At 41.3% G+C, this 17,737-nt stretch overlaps 4 protein-coding genes across 4 annotated transcripts; all 4 read right to left on the bottom strand.

Moving 5' to 3' along the window:
• Positions 1-406: 406 nt before the first annotated feature.
• On the bottom strand, positions 407-1,551 carry LOC135262513 (olfactory receptor 52K2-like). The gene has a single exon (XM_064349531.1). The coding sequence runs from the start codon at positions 1,378-1,380 to the stop codon at positions 418-420; it is 963 nt and encodes a 320-aa protein (XP_064205601.1). The 5' UTR covers positions 1,381-1,551; the 3' UTR covers positions 407-417.
• A 1,325-nt stretch (positions 1,552-2,876) lies between these two features.
• Positions 2,877-9,291, bottom strand: LOC135264118 (olfactory receptor 52K1-like). Its single transcript, XM_064352782.1, has 3 exons — positions 8,594-9,291; positions 5,147-5,288; positions 2,877-4,946 (listed from the first exon to the last, which is right to left on the bottom strand). The coding sequence occupies exon 3, from the start codon at positions 4,925-4,927 to the stop codon at positions 3,971-3,973; it is 957 nt and encodes a 318-aa protein (XP_064208852.1). The 5' UTR covers positions 4,928-4,946; positions 5,147-5,288; positions 8,594-9,291; the 3' UTR covers positions 2,877-3,970.
• Positions 9,292-9,893: 602 nt separating this feature from the next.
• Positions 9,894-11,274, bottom strand: LOC135262512 (olfactory receptor 52K2-like). The gene has a single exon (XM_064349530.1). It carries the CDS (start codon positions 11,191-11,193, stop codon positions 10,246-10,248), a length of 948 nt encoding a protein of 315 aa, XP_064205600.1. The 5' UTR covers positions 11,194-11,274; the 3' UTR covers positions 9,894-10,245.
• Positions 11,275-13,607: 2,333 nt separating this feature from the next.
• LOC135262511 (olfactory receptor 52K2-like) lies at positions 13,608-15,088 on the bottom strand. The gene has a single exon (XM_064349529.1). It carries the CDS (start codon positions 15,065-15,067, stop codon positions 14,120-14,122), a length of 948 nt encoding a protein of 315 aa, XP_064205599.1. The 5' UTR covers positions 15,068-15,088; the 3' UTR covers positions 13,608-14,119.
• Positions 15,089-17,737: the final 2,649 nt, after the last annotated feature.

Genomic DNA, 17,737 nt, shown 5'->3' with positions numbered 1-17,737 from the left:
TCAGGGTCACCAACGGTAAGAAACCAAAACTTGTCAATGATGCACTTCTCTCATATACAAGAAAAACCCCAACATCAAATAAAGACACAATCATGACAAAACAGTATAATGAATTCCTGTGTGTGCTGTCTCTGTAACCATATCACACACAGGTTTAACCTTTGGTTTAACCACAGGTAAATTACAGTGTAGAGAATAACAGTGCTATAGCAAGGTTTTTTTAAAATGATAATTGTTTTTACCAACCTGTGAACCGTAACTTTACGACTGTTTGAAAAAAGATCCATCTGACACTTTTTTGTTGGAAAATATTTTAGAGACAGAGTTGTGATGTGAAGATAACACTTTACCTACTTTCCTCAACCAAAAAAATACATTTTTAAAATATTATTTGGATAACTGGGTGGTACTGGCTGGTTACCCTATTTTTGTTGAGACAGTGGATTTGAAAAACTGAACAATATTTGTGCGAATATCTTTCGTGGCGATGCCATAGATGATTGGGTTGATGATGGGGGGCACGATGAAAATAAAAATGGTGCAGAACTTCTTGGCGTTGGGGCTGATCTCTTGCAGCCTGTAGGTCAAGATGATGATTAAACCGGAGATCTCAAAGAGGACATAAATGGTGAGGTGGGAGGTGCACGTCTGTATGGCCTTGCTCCGACTGTTTTTCTCCTGTTTGATGATGCACGTTTTGAGGATCTTCAGATAGGAAAATGCAATGACTAAGAAGCACCCTATTCTTAAGGACCAAAGTGAACACAAATCGTAGATGTTGTTGATGGGGGTGGGTATGCATGCCAGCCTCAGAATGGCTCCATTACTGCAGTAGACGTGTATGATTAATGTCCCACACAATGGAGTTCCCACGTTCAGAATGAGGAGGATCACGACTATGCAGACTGCGATGAACCAGGCCAGAAAACACAGCGAAACCAGCCTCGTAGTGGTCATGATGGCGTGGTAGTGCAGCGGCTGGCAGATGGCAACGTAGCGGTCGTACGCCATGGCGGATAGAATGGTGGCAACAGCCAAGCCGTACGTGTGAACACAGAAGGCCTGGACTATTGCTGCCACGTAGCCGATGGTTTTATCCCCTGTTAGGAAGTGTGACATCAGCTGGGCCATGACCGTCGTGCCCCCGAGCAGATCGCACACTGCCAGGTTGCACATCATCATGTACATGGGCTTGTGGAGCTTGGCATCCGTGGCTATCACTGTAACCATGGTGATATTTCCCAGCAGCATCATGGCGTATACGATGAGACAGGCTACAAACAAGGGGTACCCCTGCTGCCTGGTTATGATGAAACCTTCTACTATGAACACTATGGGCTGCTTCAAAGGTACATACGACACATTTTCCATCTCTGCCATCAGTGCCTAAAACCAGAGCCTGAAAACAGTAAGAAGTTCACACGCGTGATGAGAGAAATCCGATTACGGCTGTCATATAATGTCTTTAGTTCTTAGGTCAAGTAGAATGATCAGCATTACCAGTGCTCGCACAGTATTGTCCAATAGCTGCTGTCAACTTGAAACAAAGTAAGATTCTATTGCTGTACTTAGAGTAGTGTAAATACGAGGTCATACTTGTCTCAGGTTTCAGGTTGGCAGTCCTCTCTTCCTGATGGGCTTTCAGGCTTTATCCTGCATGGGCCCTCCCCTCTCTGTCCCGTCACTCACTTTGGAGGGAGGAGAAAACTGCCCCCGCTGCTGCTTTTGACGTATTACTGCTATGTCATATGCAGCCTAGGGAATCAGGCCCACAGGTACAGCCTCCCTCTTAGATACATTGTTTCTGTGATATAGTGCTATTTCTGTTCTTGGCTTGGGACCAATCAACATTTGCCATGATCGTTCACTTAAGCAATAATAACTTTTTTTTCTTCACAAACAGTGCAGTGTTTCTCTAGTTACCTCTGAAATCACTTGTTGTTTTGCTTTACTGCCCATTCTAACTGGGGAAAAATATAAAGTAGTGTACAATAGTGTGCAATAACCTTGAACTACCCCTCATTGTATAAATCAAAAAGTGAAATTAATATCTTTTTTTTATTCGTTATGCACGTATGGTTCAACCCCTGGATAAAGATGGTGAACCTGTCCCAGGGAGAAACATCAATGGAGGAGTGACTTGAAAATGTGTGGCTGGGTACTTAATTTTTGTCCAAACTGCGAGTGACTGAAATATTTTTAGATTTGACTATTTATGAATTGAGATCGGAGAGCTCTCGAATGTTTTGGTTTTGTCTATACTTCCTGGGTCACAAAACCCCCTGCCAGACAATAGGTAGCAGGTGCTGATACCCAGGCGTGAATGGGTTGCTATCTCCACCGGCACGCTATTCAGTCAAGTGCTCTCACACAGCCCTGTTCAGGAATAAGGTTAGATAAAAACCTGGTTTTTGTTGATCTTCTGCAGTTTACTGTTAGGCAGGGCAGAGGCATTGATGATGTAATTGCATATTATACTATATATTTTCTGAGAAACCCAAACTGCAGGGCATGATGGTGTCTGAAGACTTGATATTCCATACAACCGCGAGGCGGTATTTCTAGTTTTTTCACGAACACAGTGCAGTGATTATCTCAAATGACTTCTGAAATCACTATTTGGTTTGCCTTACTGCCCATTCTATCAGGACAAAAACATTATTACACTACAGTGTGCAACAGCCTGAACTACCCCTCAATGTATAATCCAAAATTGAAATAAATATATAGTTAATGCAGTTCTGAAACTGAGTACAGGTGGTGCTGTGAAATTATTTGCCCCCTTCCTGATTTCTTCTATTTTATTGCTTATTTGTCACACTGAATGGTTTCAGATCTTTTGACAAAATGTAATAATTAGACACAATGGAACTGAGTAAAAATGAAACACATTTTTTTCCATTTATTTAATGTAATGCAGAAAGTTATCAAACATCCATATCAACCACGTGAAAAAGTAATTGTTACTCAATCAACCGATTTAATCTGGTTATTAGATCATAATTCGATTAATTCAGCCAGGCTTGATGAAGGCAGCCCTGTTGATTCTAAACCTCTCTCATATTGACCCTTACAACCAGAGGGAAGTAGTCACCACAAAGTTCCTACAAGCATACTGCCGCGATCAAATGATATTCCAGAAGGGATGCTGAAAAGTGTTGTTGAAATACATTAGTCTGGAATGGTTACAAAGCCATTTCAAAAGCTCTGGGATTCTGCATCAATTTGGTGAGTGTTTTTTTTTTGTTGTCATTAGGCTATATTGTAACAATTTCAGCAAGAGACATATCAGGCGGATCACATTTTCAGCCATTTTCTTTAGTCATTTGTTAATTTCATTAATTATTATTTTATCATTTGGCCATTTGTCAATGCAGAATAATGGAGCTTCAAACACAAGCGTAGTGTAGAACTGGGGTGCGAATGAATGCGGGATGTCTGTTATTTGCGACTAAAGTATTCACCGGATAAACGCTTTCCCCGTGTGTGTTTTTTACCTTTTAAAAGCCATTTCTTCATGCAGGCCTCCAACGCATGTATTGCCTATTCGTAGGCATCTGGCTCTTTCTTGTGGTTATCTTTATGATGAAATATAAGCGCAACAATACAGTAAATAAAATAATCATAATAATAATAGTAATAATTCATTTTTCCCTGATTTATGATTTAACCATGCTATAGTTTGCCAACTAAATTGATCCTTGGAATACTTACACCCAGATCACCGTGGTCATCTTAGTCTATCTTTTGTCCTTCTGTATGGAAGACTTGTTTTACACCTTACCATTCAGTACCACACAGAGCAGTGCACCAGTATACATTATTATGCAGTGAAAAGTGCAATCAGAAGCAAACAGAGGATTTGTTCCATTGTAAAACAAAAATCCATCCCTCCAACCATTATCTATAGCCATTTATTCTGGGTCAGGGTCGCGGTAGGTGCTGGAGCAAGTGGTATTTGCCGGTCTCCCTATTTCGGTGAAACAGTGGATTTGAAGAACTTAACAATGTATGTTCGAATATCTTTCATGGCGATGCCATAGATGATTGGGTTTACCGTGGGGGGCACAATAATAAACAGAATGGCGCAAAATTTCCTGGTGTTGGGGCTGATGTCTTTCAAACTGTAAGTCACGCTAATGATGAGCACGGAGATCTCGAAGAGGATATAAATGGTGAGATGGGAGGCGCACGTCTGTATGGCCTTGCTTCGACTGTCTTTCTCCTGATTGATGACGCATGTTTGGATGATCTTCACATAGGAAAAGGCAATGACTAAGAAGCAGCTCGTACTTAAGGACCAAACTACACACAAACCGTAGATGTTGTTGATGGGGGTGGGGATGCACGCCAGCCTCAGAATGGATTGATCGCTGCAGTAGACATGCTTGACTAACGTCCCACACAGTGGCATTTGCACATTCAGAATGAGGAGAATCCCAATCAGTAAGAACACGATGAACCAGGCAAGACAACACAGTGAAACCAGCCTCCTAGTGGTCATGATGGAATGGTAGTGCAGCGGCTGACAGATGGCCACATAGCGGTCATATGCCATGGCCGTCAGAATGGTGGCGACGGCCAAGCTGTATGTGTGTACACAGAAGGCCTGGAAAATGGCCGCTGTGTAGCCTATGGTGTTGTTCCCTGTTAAGAAGTGTGGCATCAGCTGGGCCATGACTGTCGTGCCCCCGAGCAGATCGCACACTGCCAGGTTGCACATCATCATGTACATGGGCTTGTGGAGTTTGGCATCCACGGCGATCACCGTAATCACAGTGATGTTTCCCAGCAGCATCACGGCGTATACGATGAGACAGGCTACAAACAGGGGGTACCCCTGCTGCCTGGTTATGATGAAGCCTTCCACTGTGAACACGATGGGCTGCTTCAAAGGTACATACGACACATTTTCCATCTCAGCCATCAGTGCCTGAGACCAGACCCTGAAATCAGGAAGAAATTCACGAGTAATCAGAGAAATTTCAATATTGTTGTATTAATATAATATCTTTCATTCTCCGGTCTCCTAGAATGATCTGCATTGTTCCAGTGCTCACACAGTATTGCCTAATAGCTGCTCTCGACTTGAAACAAAGTAAGATTCTATTGCTGTACTTAGAGTGGTGTAAAGGCGAGGTCATACCTGTCTCAGGTTTGAGCTTGGCAGTCCTCTCTTCCTGATGTGCTTTCAGGCTTTATCCAGCATGGGCCCTCCCCTCTCTGTCCTGCCACTCATTTTGGAGACAGGAGAGGACCGCCCCTAGACTCAGTGATGATGTAATGTCCTGAAAGACAGATGGCAGATGCTGATGCTGTTGGCATATTACATCAGAATCACATGGAGCCGAGGGAATCGGTGGAGCCTTCCTCTGAGATACAATACTACTGTTATGTTTCCCCCTCTCTGATTTCCTCTATTATTGTTTATTTGTCACACTGAATGGTTTCAGATCTTTAGACAAAATGAACATGAATAATCAGTAAACACATTTTTTATTTTCATTTATTTAATGCACATAGCTATCAAACACCCGTTTCAACTGTGTGAAAAAGTAGTTGTCACTCAGTCAACTGATTAACCAAATTTAATTGATAATTAGTGCATATTTAGATTAACTCAGCCAGGCTTGATGAAGGCAGCCCTGTTGATTCTAAACCTCACTCATGGTGACCCTTACAACCAGAGGGGGGAAGTAGTCACCACAAAGTTTCCACAAACATAATGCCACAATCAAATGATATTCCAGAAGGGATAAGGAAGAGTGTTGTTGAAGTACATTAGTCTGGAATGGGTTACAAAGCCATTTCAAAGGCTCTGGGATTCCACATCAATTTGATTGGTGTTTTTTTTGGTCATTAGGCTATAATGTAACAATTTCAGCAAGAGACATGGCCGGCGGATGACATTTTTCAGCAATTTGTTTTATTAATTTGTTATTTTTAATACTATTATTTATTATATTATTAGTCATTTAGCCATTTGTTAATGCAGAATAATGGAGCTTCAAACACAGGCATAGTGTAGAACTGGGGTGCGAGTGCAGGTTGTGTGTTATTTGCAACTAAAATATTCGCCGGATAAATGCTTTCCGCATTTGCGTATTTAACACTTTCTCATTTTAAAGCTCATGCAGGCCTCTAACACATGTATTGCCTATTCGTAGGCATCTGGCTCTTTCTTGTGGTTAACTTTATGATGAAATAGTGCAACAATAAAGACATAAAAATAATAATAGTAATAATTTTTTTCTGATTTATCCTGCTTCACCATGGTGTAGTTTACCAACTAAATTAATCCTTGGAATACTTACACCCAGATCACCGTGGTCATCTTAGTCTATCTTTTGTCTTTCTGTACGGAAGACTTGTTTTACACCTTACTATTCAGTACCACACGGAGCAGTGCATCAGTACACATTACTATACAGTGAAAAGTGCAATCAGAAGCAAACAGAGGCAATGTTCCATTGTAAAACAGAAATCCATCCATTATCTATACCCGCTTATTCCTGGTCAGGGCCGTGGGAGGTGCTGCAGCCTATCTGAGCATTCATTGGGTGATAGACAGGAATACACCCTTGACATTTTGCCAGTCTATCAGTGGGTACACACACCATTCATTCACACTCATAACTTGGGACAATTTAAATTCTCCAATTAGCCTGTGAACTGTGAGAGGAAGTTCACGCAGACATGAGGAAACTCCACACACAAAAGCCTTGGCCACGATTCAATTCGAACTGATTCACTGCTTTATTTTCAGTATTTATTTTTGAGTGGTCTGCCACTCAGTAGTGCCACTATTTGATAGTCTACAAAATCCCATTACGTTGTCGCAGTCATAAAGTTACTCTGGTACAGTTTTAGAATGCCACATCTCTCAATTTTTTAAAATCTGGTGACAGCTGAGCAACCACACTGAAGGGTATTCATAAACTATACATTATAGTTTTATTATACTTTTTTTTTTTCAAGCTCCACTGAATTATGTAGTACAAAACACAGTTGTATTGTTAATATCTTGCTAGTGATCTTGTATCGGAGTGTTTCATATTGAATATTAAATTATTTTCAAAAATTTTAATGTGAGTCGATAAATATAATTACTAAACCAGTCTTATTGTTACATTTTTTGAGTGTTTACCAACTGTACTCTTTCACTATTCAACGCTGTTCGGTGAATAGTGAAATAAACAAGAGGAATTCTTGTGTAATTATACCATGTCATTCTACTATTAATATCTGTGATTAAATATATAACCTTACCATTGTACATAGATATTCAGGTTAGGCTGATTGGAGAGTCAAAATTGCCTGTAGGTACGAGTGTGTGAGTGAATGGTGTGCTTGGCCTGCAATGAATTAGTAACCTGTCCAGGGTGTATCCCTGTGTCTTGTCCAGTGAATGCTGGAATAGGCCCCAGAAGCCCCACAACCCTGTCCAGGAGTAATCGGATTAGATAAACTTCATTTTTGTTGATCTACTGCAGTTTACCTTTAGGCATGGCACTGATTATGTAATTGCATATTACCTGTTACGGTTGCTCTCAAGCCCCCGCAAACATAAGCGATGCCAACACCAAGGTTTCCCAAAACTAACCAATAACTTTATTTTACTACATATAAGGAATACTAAAATAAAATAACCAGATAAAATCAAGACCCGGCCGTGGTCGAGAGGTGAGGAGAAAAAGCTCCCATCTCCTGAGAAGCCGACTCCAGGCTTCTTAAGGGCACCGCCACAGGTGCTCACAATTAACTTTAAGACACGCATGTGTCCAAACGGCCAGCGCCCCCACCTGAGGCGGAGGGACGTAACACCCCCACCACCAGCTGGGGACACCAGTCCCCAAAACAAAACAAAGGGAACAAGGGGAGACAAACCAGGGGAGACAGACAGAAACGCTACAGGAATTCTACGTGCGCCGCACGCATGCAACGCCGCAGGAACTCTACGCGCGCCACACGCATGCGACGCCGCAGGAACTTTTTCACTTGCCAGCCATACAACTGATGCACATCCAGAGGCATCTAGCTGACTGAATTCAAATAGTAATTACTCGAATCCAGACTCAGCCATAGCATAGATGGCAATTCAATTAAATACTGGTAGTGAAAGGATGTTCAGTAAAAGCAAAGGACTATTATTCTATAATACCATGTGCAAGTACACAGACACTCGAGCAAACTCAACGTTACATCTCGAGGCTTGAGCAGTTTATCGGACGGTTCCGCAATATAAATAGTCTAGGACCGAAGCAGAAGCACTACCAGGCTAACACGAAACGGACGAGGTACGAGACTTAGGCTAATATTCGGAAAACGACAAATGCACGATAGTATACTCCACAATAAGGAACGAGAAAGCAATAAACGCGAAGTTAGGAAATCGGAAGACCGTCTGTGCTAAACCAGTCTAACCTGGCCGAACGCTGTCAGCAAAACACCGTGCAGGAGGATCAGCTGACAGACAATTATCACGAAGCACCGATAACAAGAGACCAACCAAAACTTTTCGTAGCCTAAATGTTTAGACGTCCATGTTACTCAGTTATCGAACTGAACAGTGCTATCAAAAAAAAAACCATACCAGTCAAACGATTCTATCCTTTTCCCAGCTCAATCGGCCCAGCTGGACGAAACAGCTGATACAAATCCAGAGTGATTAAACCAATCAGGGGCGCTACCATTCAACTATTGTTCTTTCCCGATCCTACCTAACCAAACAGAAACAAAATTCTAACTCAAACTAGTCTTCAGTGGTTTTCTGCGCTTGGGGCGACTTTGAACGCTAAACTCGTGAGCACTGTCAGCAGACCACTTAACTAGTCGACCTCAGTGCCCCGAAGCGTACCCCCACTCATATTAACCACCAAAAACAAAAAAGGAAAAACAAAGTGACAAGTCCCTTGGACCCGCCCGGCGGCTAAGCTAACCGGGCTAAGAACAGAAAATGTAAACTCTAAAGGGTAAAATCCCGGACGAGCCCCCATTTATGTTACGGTTGCTCTCAAGCCCCGCAAACATAAGCGATGCCGACACCAAGGTTTCCCAAAACTAACCAATAACTTTATTTTACTACATATAAGGAATACTAAAATAAAATAACCAGATAAAATCAAGACCCGGCCGTGGTCGAGAGCTGAGGAGAAAAAGCTCCCATCTCCTGAGAAGCCGACTCCAGGCTTCTTAAAAGGGCACCGCCACAGGTGCTCACAATTAACTTTAACAAGACACACGCGTGTCCAAACGGCCAGCGCCCCCACCTGAGGCGGAGGGACGTAACAACCACACTGTATATTTCCTGAGAAGGCCAGACTGCAAGGCTGGGAGGTGTCTGCAGAGTTGAATTGACGTTATTTTAATTATTTTATTAAATATGGTTTACGTTGAAAGTCATCCTCTCCAAGCCTTTGATCTGCTGCAGTATAACAGTGTGCTGAAATGCTAACTGCCTTTAGCTCCTTTCTGGGAGTTGAAATGGTCTGTATTTGTCTGTATCTTTATAGAGCACAGAGTGTTGACATTGCTTTACAGAAAGAAAGAAAAAAATATATCATAGAAAAATACAGAAGTCGATTTTAAAAATAGAGTCATGAATGCAGTAATAGCAAGAAAGGACAGGTATCTGGGTGCAGTCATAGACAATTTGTAGTGTTGAATGGTTTTTATTGTTATTGTATAATATTCATTATAATTAATTTTTTAATTCACACTGTTGAAATATAACAAAGGACAACAGAACTAATAACTAGATTACAATCATTGTGCTTTAAAATGTTGCTGTGCTTTTTATAAAGCAAAAGGTTTTATATTTTGGGTGGGGTGAGGGTGGGGGGGGGGGGGGGGGGGGGGGGGAGATGGTTGAAATTGTGCCCGAAATAATCATCCTCAGCAAAGCTAAGTAAAACCAATGTAGGATTTCACCTCAAGTTTCCTCTGCTGAGCTGGCATAAAACTTTATTTCGACTTTTTACAATGCAGTGACGTTGTGGATGGGTGTGGAGAATAACAATGCTGTACCAAGGTTTTTACAATGATAATTCTTCTTACCTGCACCCGAACCATAAGTTTACAGCTATGTTTGGAAAAAAGGTTCAATAAGGTTTGTCACTTTTTTTGTAGGAAAATGTTTTAGAGATACGGTTGTGATGAAAACATAACACTTAACCAACTTTCCTCAACCTAAATAAACATTTTTTAAATGGCATTTGGAAAACTGGAGGGTAGTCGCTCGTTTTCCTATTTCGGCAAGGCAGCGGATTTGAAAAACTTCACAATGTTTTTGCGAATATCTTTCATGGCCACACCATAAATAATCGGGTTGACCATGGGGGGCACAATAATAAACAGAATGGCGCAGAACTTTTTGGCATTGGAGCTAATCTCTTGGAAACTGTAGGTCACGACAATGATGAAGCTAGAGATCTCAAAGAGGATATAAATGGTGAGATGGGAGGCGCACGTCTGTATGGCCTTGCCCCGACTGTTCTTCTCCTGTTTCATGACACATGCTTGGAGGATCTTCAGATAGGAAAAAGCAATGATTAGGAAGCAGCCTGTTCTTATGAACCAAAATGAACACAAAGTATAGGTGTTGCTGATGGGGTTGGGGATGCAGGCCAGACTCAGAATAGATTGATGGCTGCAGTAGACGTGCATGATTAATGTCCTACACAGCGGCGTTTGCACATTCAGAATGAGGAGGCCTGCTACCAAACAGAACACGATGAACCAGGCCAGGAAACACAGTGAAACCAGCCTTCTAGTGGTCATGATGGCGTGGTAGTGCAGTGGCTGGCAGATGGCTACATAGCGGTCGTACGCCATGGCGGACAGGATGGTGGTGACGGCCAAACCGTACGTGTGCACACTGAAGACCTGGAAAATGGCCGCAGCATAGCCGATGTTCTTTTCCCCTGTCAAAAAGTGTGACATCAGCTGGGTCAGGACTACAGTGCCCCCCAATAGGTCACACGCTGCCAGGTTGCACATCATCACGTACATGGGCTTGTGGAGCTTGGTGTTCGCGGCGATCACCGTAACCACGGTGATGTTTCCCAGCAGCATCACGGCGTACATGCTGAGGGAGACCACAAACAGGGGGTACCCCTGCTGCTTGGTTATGATGAAGCCTTCCAATGTGAACACGATGGGCTGCTTCAAAGGTACATACGACACATTTTCCATCTCTGCCCTCTGTGCCTGAGACCAGACCCTGAAATCAGGAAGGAATTAACGAGTGATCAGAGAAATCTCATTATAGCTGTAATAACATAGCATCTATAGTTTGCAGGTCCGCTAGAATGATGTGTACTGTTACTAGTGCTCACACAGTATTGTCTAGTAGCTGCTCTCAACTTGAAACAAAGTACCTGAAACATTCGATGGCTGTACTTGGCTGTACATTCGATGGCTGAGGGGTGTAAAGGCAAGGTCATACCTGTCTCAGGTTTCAGGTTTGCAGTCTTCTCTTCCTGATGGGCTTTCAGGCTTTATCCTACATGGTCCCTCCCCTTTCTGTCCTGTCACACAGGCAGGGGAGGACCACCCCCAGTGATGATGTGATGCGCTGAAAACAGGTGGCAGATACTGCTGCTTTTGACATATTACTGCAGTGTCACATGCAGCCTAGGGAATCAGGCCCACAAGTGCAGCCTACCTCTTAGATAGAATATTACTGTGATATTGGGGCTGTTATTTCTGTTCTTGGCTTGGATCTAATGCACATTTTTCATGAATGTTCACTTTTAACAAGAAAAAACTTTGCAGTGATTTCCTCATGTGAATTCTGGAATCACTTTTTGTTTTGCTTTACTGCCTATTATAACTTATTGCACTGCAGTGTGCAATAATAGAATCCTTCGATTTAATATGAAACTTGTTCTGTAGCAATGCATTTTGAGAAAAGGGTAACAGTGGAACTACCAAAGAGATACAAGTGACAAAAGTGCATTTATATGAAAATACAAAATTACAGTCACAGTTGAAAGGCAATCGTATTTTATTACGTGTACAATGCAAATTCACATAAATTCAACAGTCTGACTAGAGTCCTACCATATAAATAATAAAGGTGAGACATCCCGGCCAACTATTTATAAGGTGCTACTTGGTAGTGTTCATCAATTCAAAATGTTGTTTGGGATCATGGCTGTGCACAGAAATGCCCATCTCAGCCAAAGTGGAGATGAGTAGTTTGTGGTTGACTGTGTCGAATGCTACAGACAGGTCTAGCAGGATCTGTGCCTCAGTGTACAGGGCCAATGAGTGTTAGGATTTTAGAATGTTTTCACAACATTGCTACTGTTGAGAAAGTTGCCTTTTGCAAACTTTTCAGTGTTATTTTCTTTATGCCTACATTTATGCGCAGCAAAACTTTAAGCTAGACATACCATTCCAACTTTATAATATTCACCTTGGTTCAAAGTAGATTGCTTGTATTAAAGCTGCCATTTCTGTACACCAGTCAATGGCTGAAATATTCAACATTTAATTTGGTTGTTTTTCAGGATGGTTGGAAGTGGTAAAAAAAAAAAAAAAGGCGCAATAGAGTGTTACAGTGATAGCATCTTTTTGTTGACCGACTTGAAAGTTTCTTCCGCCATGGGTTCCCTCAGTAGTTTTCCAGTGCTTTGTTCTCACAGGGATTTGGATTTCTGCTGAAAATACGGTCTGGGGTTAACGTAAGCCTAATAGAGTTTCACGTTTTGTTCTATGAGATAAATTACACCCTTTAATATCTCGACTGTGAATTTCAAAGCTGTTATGTGCTTTTAAAAAGTAAATTGCTAACTAGTTGCTATATTGAAACTACAAGGGTTGTCACGTGCAGGTGGGCTAATATGGAAACTTGAGTGGCAGTTACCAGAATATGACCGTTGTTGCAAAACCAATTGTATTGCACAACGCAAGTATCTGAGTAAGTAGAAAAGCCAATCACATTCCACAATGCAAGTGGCTGAGTTAGTAGCAAAACCAATCGCAGCTCCCGAAGCAAGTAGCAAAACCAGTTGCATTGTAAGATGCAAATGTTAAAGTTTCTTGCCCTGACCACCCCCCATAATTGCCAGGAGGTAGAAGTGGCACGAGGCTCAGGAGACTGCAGTGTTTTTACAGAGAAATTTCTCACACGTGTTTGTTGAAGCAGGACATGCATTTTTCATGTATGATGCATAACTGCCTATTGGACATTCATATTTTATTATTTCAGTTATGATATTTCCATCATAGTTTAAGTTGCTGTACCGCAATGTTTTGAACATTTGAATATAATGTTAGCAGGGTAGTAGTACCCACCACCACCCTGCTAACATTGTAATCAAATGTTCATTGTTGTTCTATTTTCAAATATTTTTCATTAATGTTGTCAGAGGCTGCTAAATTTACCTGATTAGGTACTTTTTAGGATTTAAAAAACAACAACAAAAAAAACTCAGAATGCTTACATTTGGTCCTCAAACTTAAAGTCTGTTTATCTGATATACAGCGAGATCGCTGAAACAATAGCATGAATGGGCAATTAGAGCAGGTATATGGATGCAGTTTTACACGTAATCTATAGTGTTGAATGGTTTTTATTGTTATAGAAGTAAAAGCTGGACTGCAATTGTGCTTTATTTTAAGAAGTAAAGTGCTTCTTAATAGTTTTAGGCTTAATAAATGGAAGCAAGATGTGCTTTTTATAAAGCAAAAGATGCGTGGGGGAAAAGATGGAAGATGATTCAAATGGTGCCCGAAATGATAATCCTCAGCCCTGCAAAGAAAAACCATTGTAAACTTCACCTCAAGTATCCTCTGCCCAGCTGGGAAAAAACTTTATTTTGACTTTTTACAATGATGGAATAAAATTGTGGAAGGGTGTGGAGAATAACAATGTTGTAGCAAAGTTTGTACAATAAGAGTTGTTTTTGCCAGCCCCTGAACCACAACTTACAGCTAAAAAGGTCAGTCTGAAAGTTTTTCCTCTAGGAAAATGTTTTAGTTACATAGAGCTAGATGTGATGAAAATATAACATTTTACCTAATTTTTTCAACCTAAAAAAAAATAAAATTTAAAAACTAAAAATTTTTTTTAAATGTTATTTGGATAACTGGGAGGTACATGCTGGTTTCCCTACTTCGGCAAGACATTGTATTTGAAAAGCTTCACAATATTTGTGCGAATATCTTTCATGGAGATACCATAGATGATTGGGTTGACTGTGGGGGGCATGATGAAAGTAAGAAGAGCGCAGAACTTCTTGGCGTTGGGGCTAATTTCTTCCAGCCTGTAGGTCACGGGAATGATGAGCAAAGAGATCTCGAAGATGATATAAATGGTGAGATGGGAGGCGCACGTCTGTATGGCCTTGCTCCGACTGTTTTTGTCTTGTTTGATGAGGCACGTGTGGAGGATCTTCACATAGGATAAGGCAATGACTAAGAAGCAGCTCGTACTTACGGAATAAACCGTACACATACTGTATATGTCGTTGATGGGGGTGGGGACGCATGCCAGACTGAGAATAGCGCGATTACTGCAGTAGACATGCATGATTAACGTCCCACACAGTGGTGTTCCCACGTTCAGAATGAAGATGATCATGATCAGGAAAATTGGAATGAGCCAGGCGACAAAACACAGTGAAACCAGCCTTGTGGTGGTCATGATGGTGTGGTAGTGCAGCGGCTGGCAGATGGCCACATAGCGGTCGTATGCCATGGCCGTCAGAATGGTGGTGACGGCCAAGCTGTATGTGTGTACACAGAAGGCCTGGACTATTGCCGCCACGTAGCCAATGGTGTTGTCCCCTGTTAAGAAGTGTGGCATCAGCTGGGCCATGACTGTTGTGCCCCCGAGCAGATCGCATGCTGCCAAGTTGCACATCATCATGTACATGGGCTTGTGGAGTTTGGCATCCACGGCGATCACTGCAACCACGGTGATGTTTCCCAGCAGCATCATGGCGTATACGATGAGACAGGCTACAAACAGGGGGTACCCCTGCTGCCTGGTTATGATGAAGCCTTCCACTGTGAACACGATGGGCTGCTTCAAAGGTGCATACGACACATTTTCCATCTCAGCTGTCAGTGCCCGAGACCAGACCCTGAAATCAGGAAGAAATTCACAAGTGATCAGCGAAATCCGATTTTAGCTGTAATAACATCTTTAGTTCTCAGGTTTGCTCGAATGACCTGTACTGTTCCAGTGCTCACACAGTATTGTCTAGTAGCTGCTGTCAACTTGAAACAAAGTACCTGCAACATATTCTATGGCTGTATTTTGACTGTTGTAAAGGCGAGGTCATACCTGTCTCAGGTTTCAGGTTGGCAGTCTTCTCTTCCTAATGGGCTGTCAGGTTTTATCCTGCATGGGCCCTCCTTTCTCTGTCCTGTCACTAATTTTGGAGGCAGGAAAGGACCGCCCCTGGACTCAGTGATGATGTAATGCACTGAAACACGGGTAGCAGATGCTGCTGCTTTTGACATATTACTGCAGCCTAGTGAATCATATCCACAGGTGCAGCCTTCCTCTGAGATGCATTAATGCTGTAATATTGTGCCACTTCTGTTCTTGGCTTGGGACCAATCAACATTTGCCATGAATGTTCACATTTAACAAGAAAAAACTTTGCAGTGATTTCCTCAATTGACTTCTGGAATCACTTTTTGTTTTGCTTTACTGCCTATTCTAACTGATTGAATACATACACAGGTGTAGAATCCTTTAATTTAATATTAATCTTGTTCTGTAGCAAATGCCTTTTGAGAAAAGGGTAACAATGGAACCATAGATTTGATCCCCAAATATTTTGGGATTATGTTCTATGGACAGATGAGTCATAAGGGGACCTTTTTGGGCAATACGGTTCACAGTATGTCTGGCGTTAAAAGCAAATGCTGCATTTGCAGTGATAACATCAAACATCATTTCTCATATTTGTGTAGTTTTATAGGAAATTATCAAAATTGTAAATTTCTTGACTTCATTTTACGAGTCTGGAACTTCAGTGGAGTTGTTCGCTATCTGTTAGTTCACATATCTGAAAACAGCATTAGATTGGGCCTGTTGACTTGTTTCTCTTTCTTTTGCTGACTTTTTGGCCAGGTATGTCCCAGCATTCTGCAGTAGTGAAAGTCGTAGTACACTATATGGCCAAATGTATGTGGACACCTGACATCCAACATGCCATATAAAATTATGGACATTAATTTGGAGTTGGTCCATCCATTTCTGCTATAACAACCTCTACTCTTCTTGGAAGGCTTTATAGTAGATGTTGGAGCTTTGCTGCCGGGATTTGCTTCCATTCAGCCAGAAGAGCATTACTGAGGTTGAGCATTGGGTGATTAGGCCTGGCTCGCAGTTGGCTTTCTAATTGATCCCAAGGGTGTTGGATAGGATTGAGGGGTCTGTGTAGGCCAGTCAAGTTCTTCCACACCATTCTTGACCAAACAATGTCTATATGGACCGTGCTGTGTGCCTGGGGCATTGTCATGCTGAAACACGAAAGGGCCTTCCCCGAGCTGTTGGGGAAGTACAGAATTGTCTAAAATGTGATTGTACGCTGTAGCATTATGATTTGACTTCACTGGAACCAATGGACGTAGGCAAAACCATGAAAAGCAGCCCCAGACCAAGGGGTGTCCAGATACTTTTGGTCATATAGTGTATGTTAGATCATCACACATTTCATACAACTCTGGTCCATGTTTTCATTTCGATGGCTTCTGATAATAAATTATATATTTATCTTAGCATTTAAACTGGTATTATTCGATGAAAGAGTATTGAGACCTCAATAGTTCAACCGGGGGCATGCATAATTGATAAAAAGGTAAAAACAAAATGGAGATGGTCTTGTGTTGATAAAAAGGGAGCTGATGGAAAACTGTTTAAATGGTGGTGTAAAAAACTACAGGAACTGGGTGTATTTGCTAATTTATAACAGAACATTACTTGTCTTTCATGGTTGCAAAAGGTTTGATGAATTTAATCTAGTTACTGAGGACAAGCATGTTCTATTGACTGCATCCAATGCACAAGCATGATATGTGTGTACGTATGGAATTTTTTTTACAGAGAACGTTCTCAGAAGCACTTGTGGTTGTTGAAGCAGGACATGCATTTTTCCTGTATGATGCATTACTGCCTACTTTGAGTTGGACATTCATATTTTATTAACATTTCAGTTACGATATTTCCATCATAGTCTAAGTTACTGTACCATAATGTTTTGAACATTTGAATATAATATTATCAGGGTCGTAATTATAAAAAAAATGTTTATTGTTCCATTTTCATATCTTTTTCATCTGAGACTTCTAAATTTGTATGATTATCTACTAGGATTAAAAAGAAAATGCATGCTTAAATTCGTTCTTCAAATGTATAGATTCTTAAGCCTGTTTATCTGGTCATTTTTGGTCTACAGGTTGCGAAACTCGGTTCTGTTGATATACAGCGAGGATGCTAAAACCACAGCAAGAATGAACAATTAGAGCAGGTATATGGATGCAGTCATACACATAATCTGTAGTGTTGAATGGTTTTTATTGTGATTCTGTAATATTATGTTTTCATCACACTGACCAAATATGACAAAAGACAATAGAAGTAAAAAATTGATTACAATGATTGTGCTTTATGCTAAAAAGTGAAGAATAGTTATGCTTTTTATAATGCAAAAGGTGCATGGGGGAAAATGATGGAAGATGATTCAAATTGTGCCCAGAATGATCGTCCTCA

The sequence above is a fragment of the Anguilla rostrata genome, chromosome 9, assembly GCF_018555375.3.
Source record: "Anguilla rostrata isolate EN2019 chromosome 9, ASM1855537v3, whole genome shotgun sequence".
Lineage (NCBI taxonomy): Eukaryota > Metazoa > Chordata > Actinopteri > Anguilliformes > Anguillidae > Anguilla > Anguilla rostrata.
The sequence above is the reverse complement of the archived record's forward strand: the minus strand, read 5'-3'. Positions and strand labels throughout refer to the sequence as shown.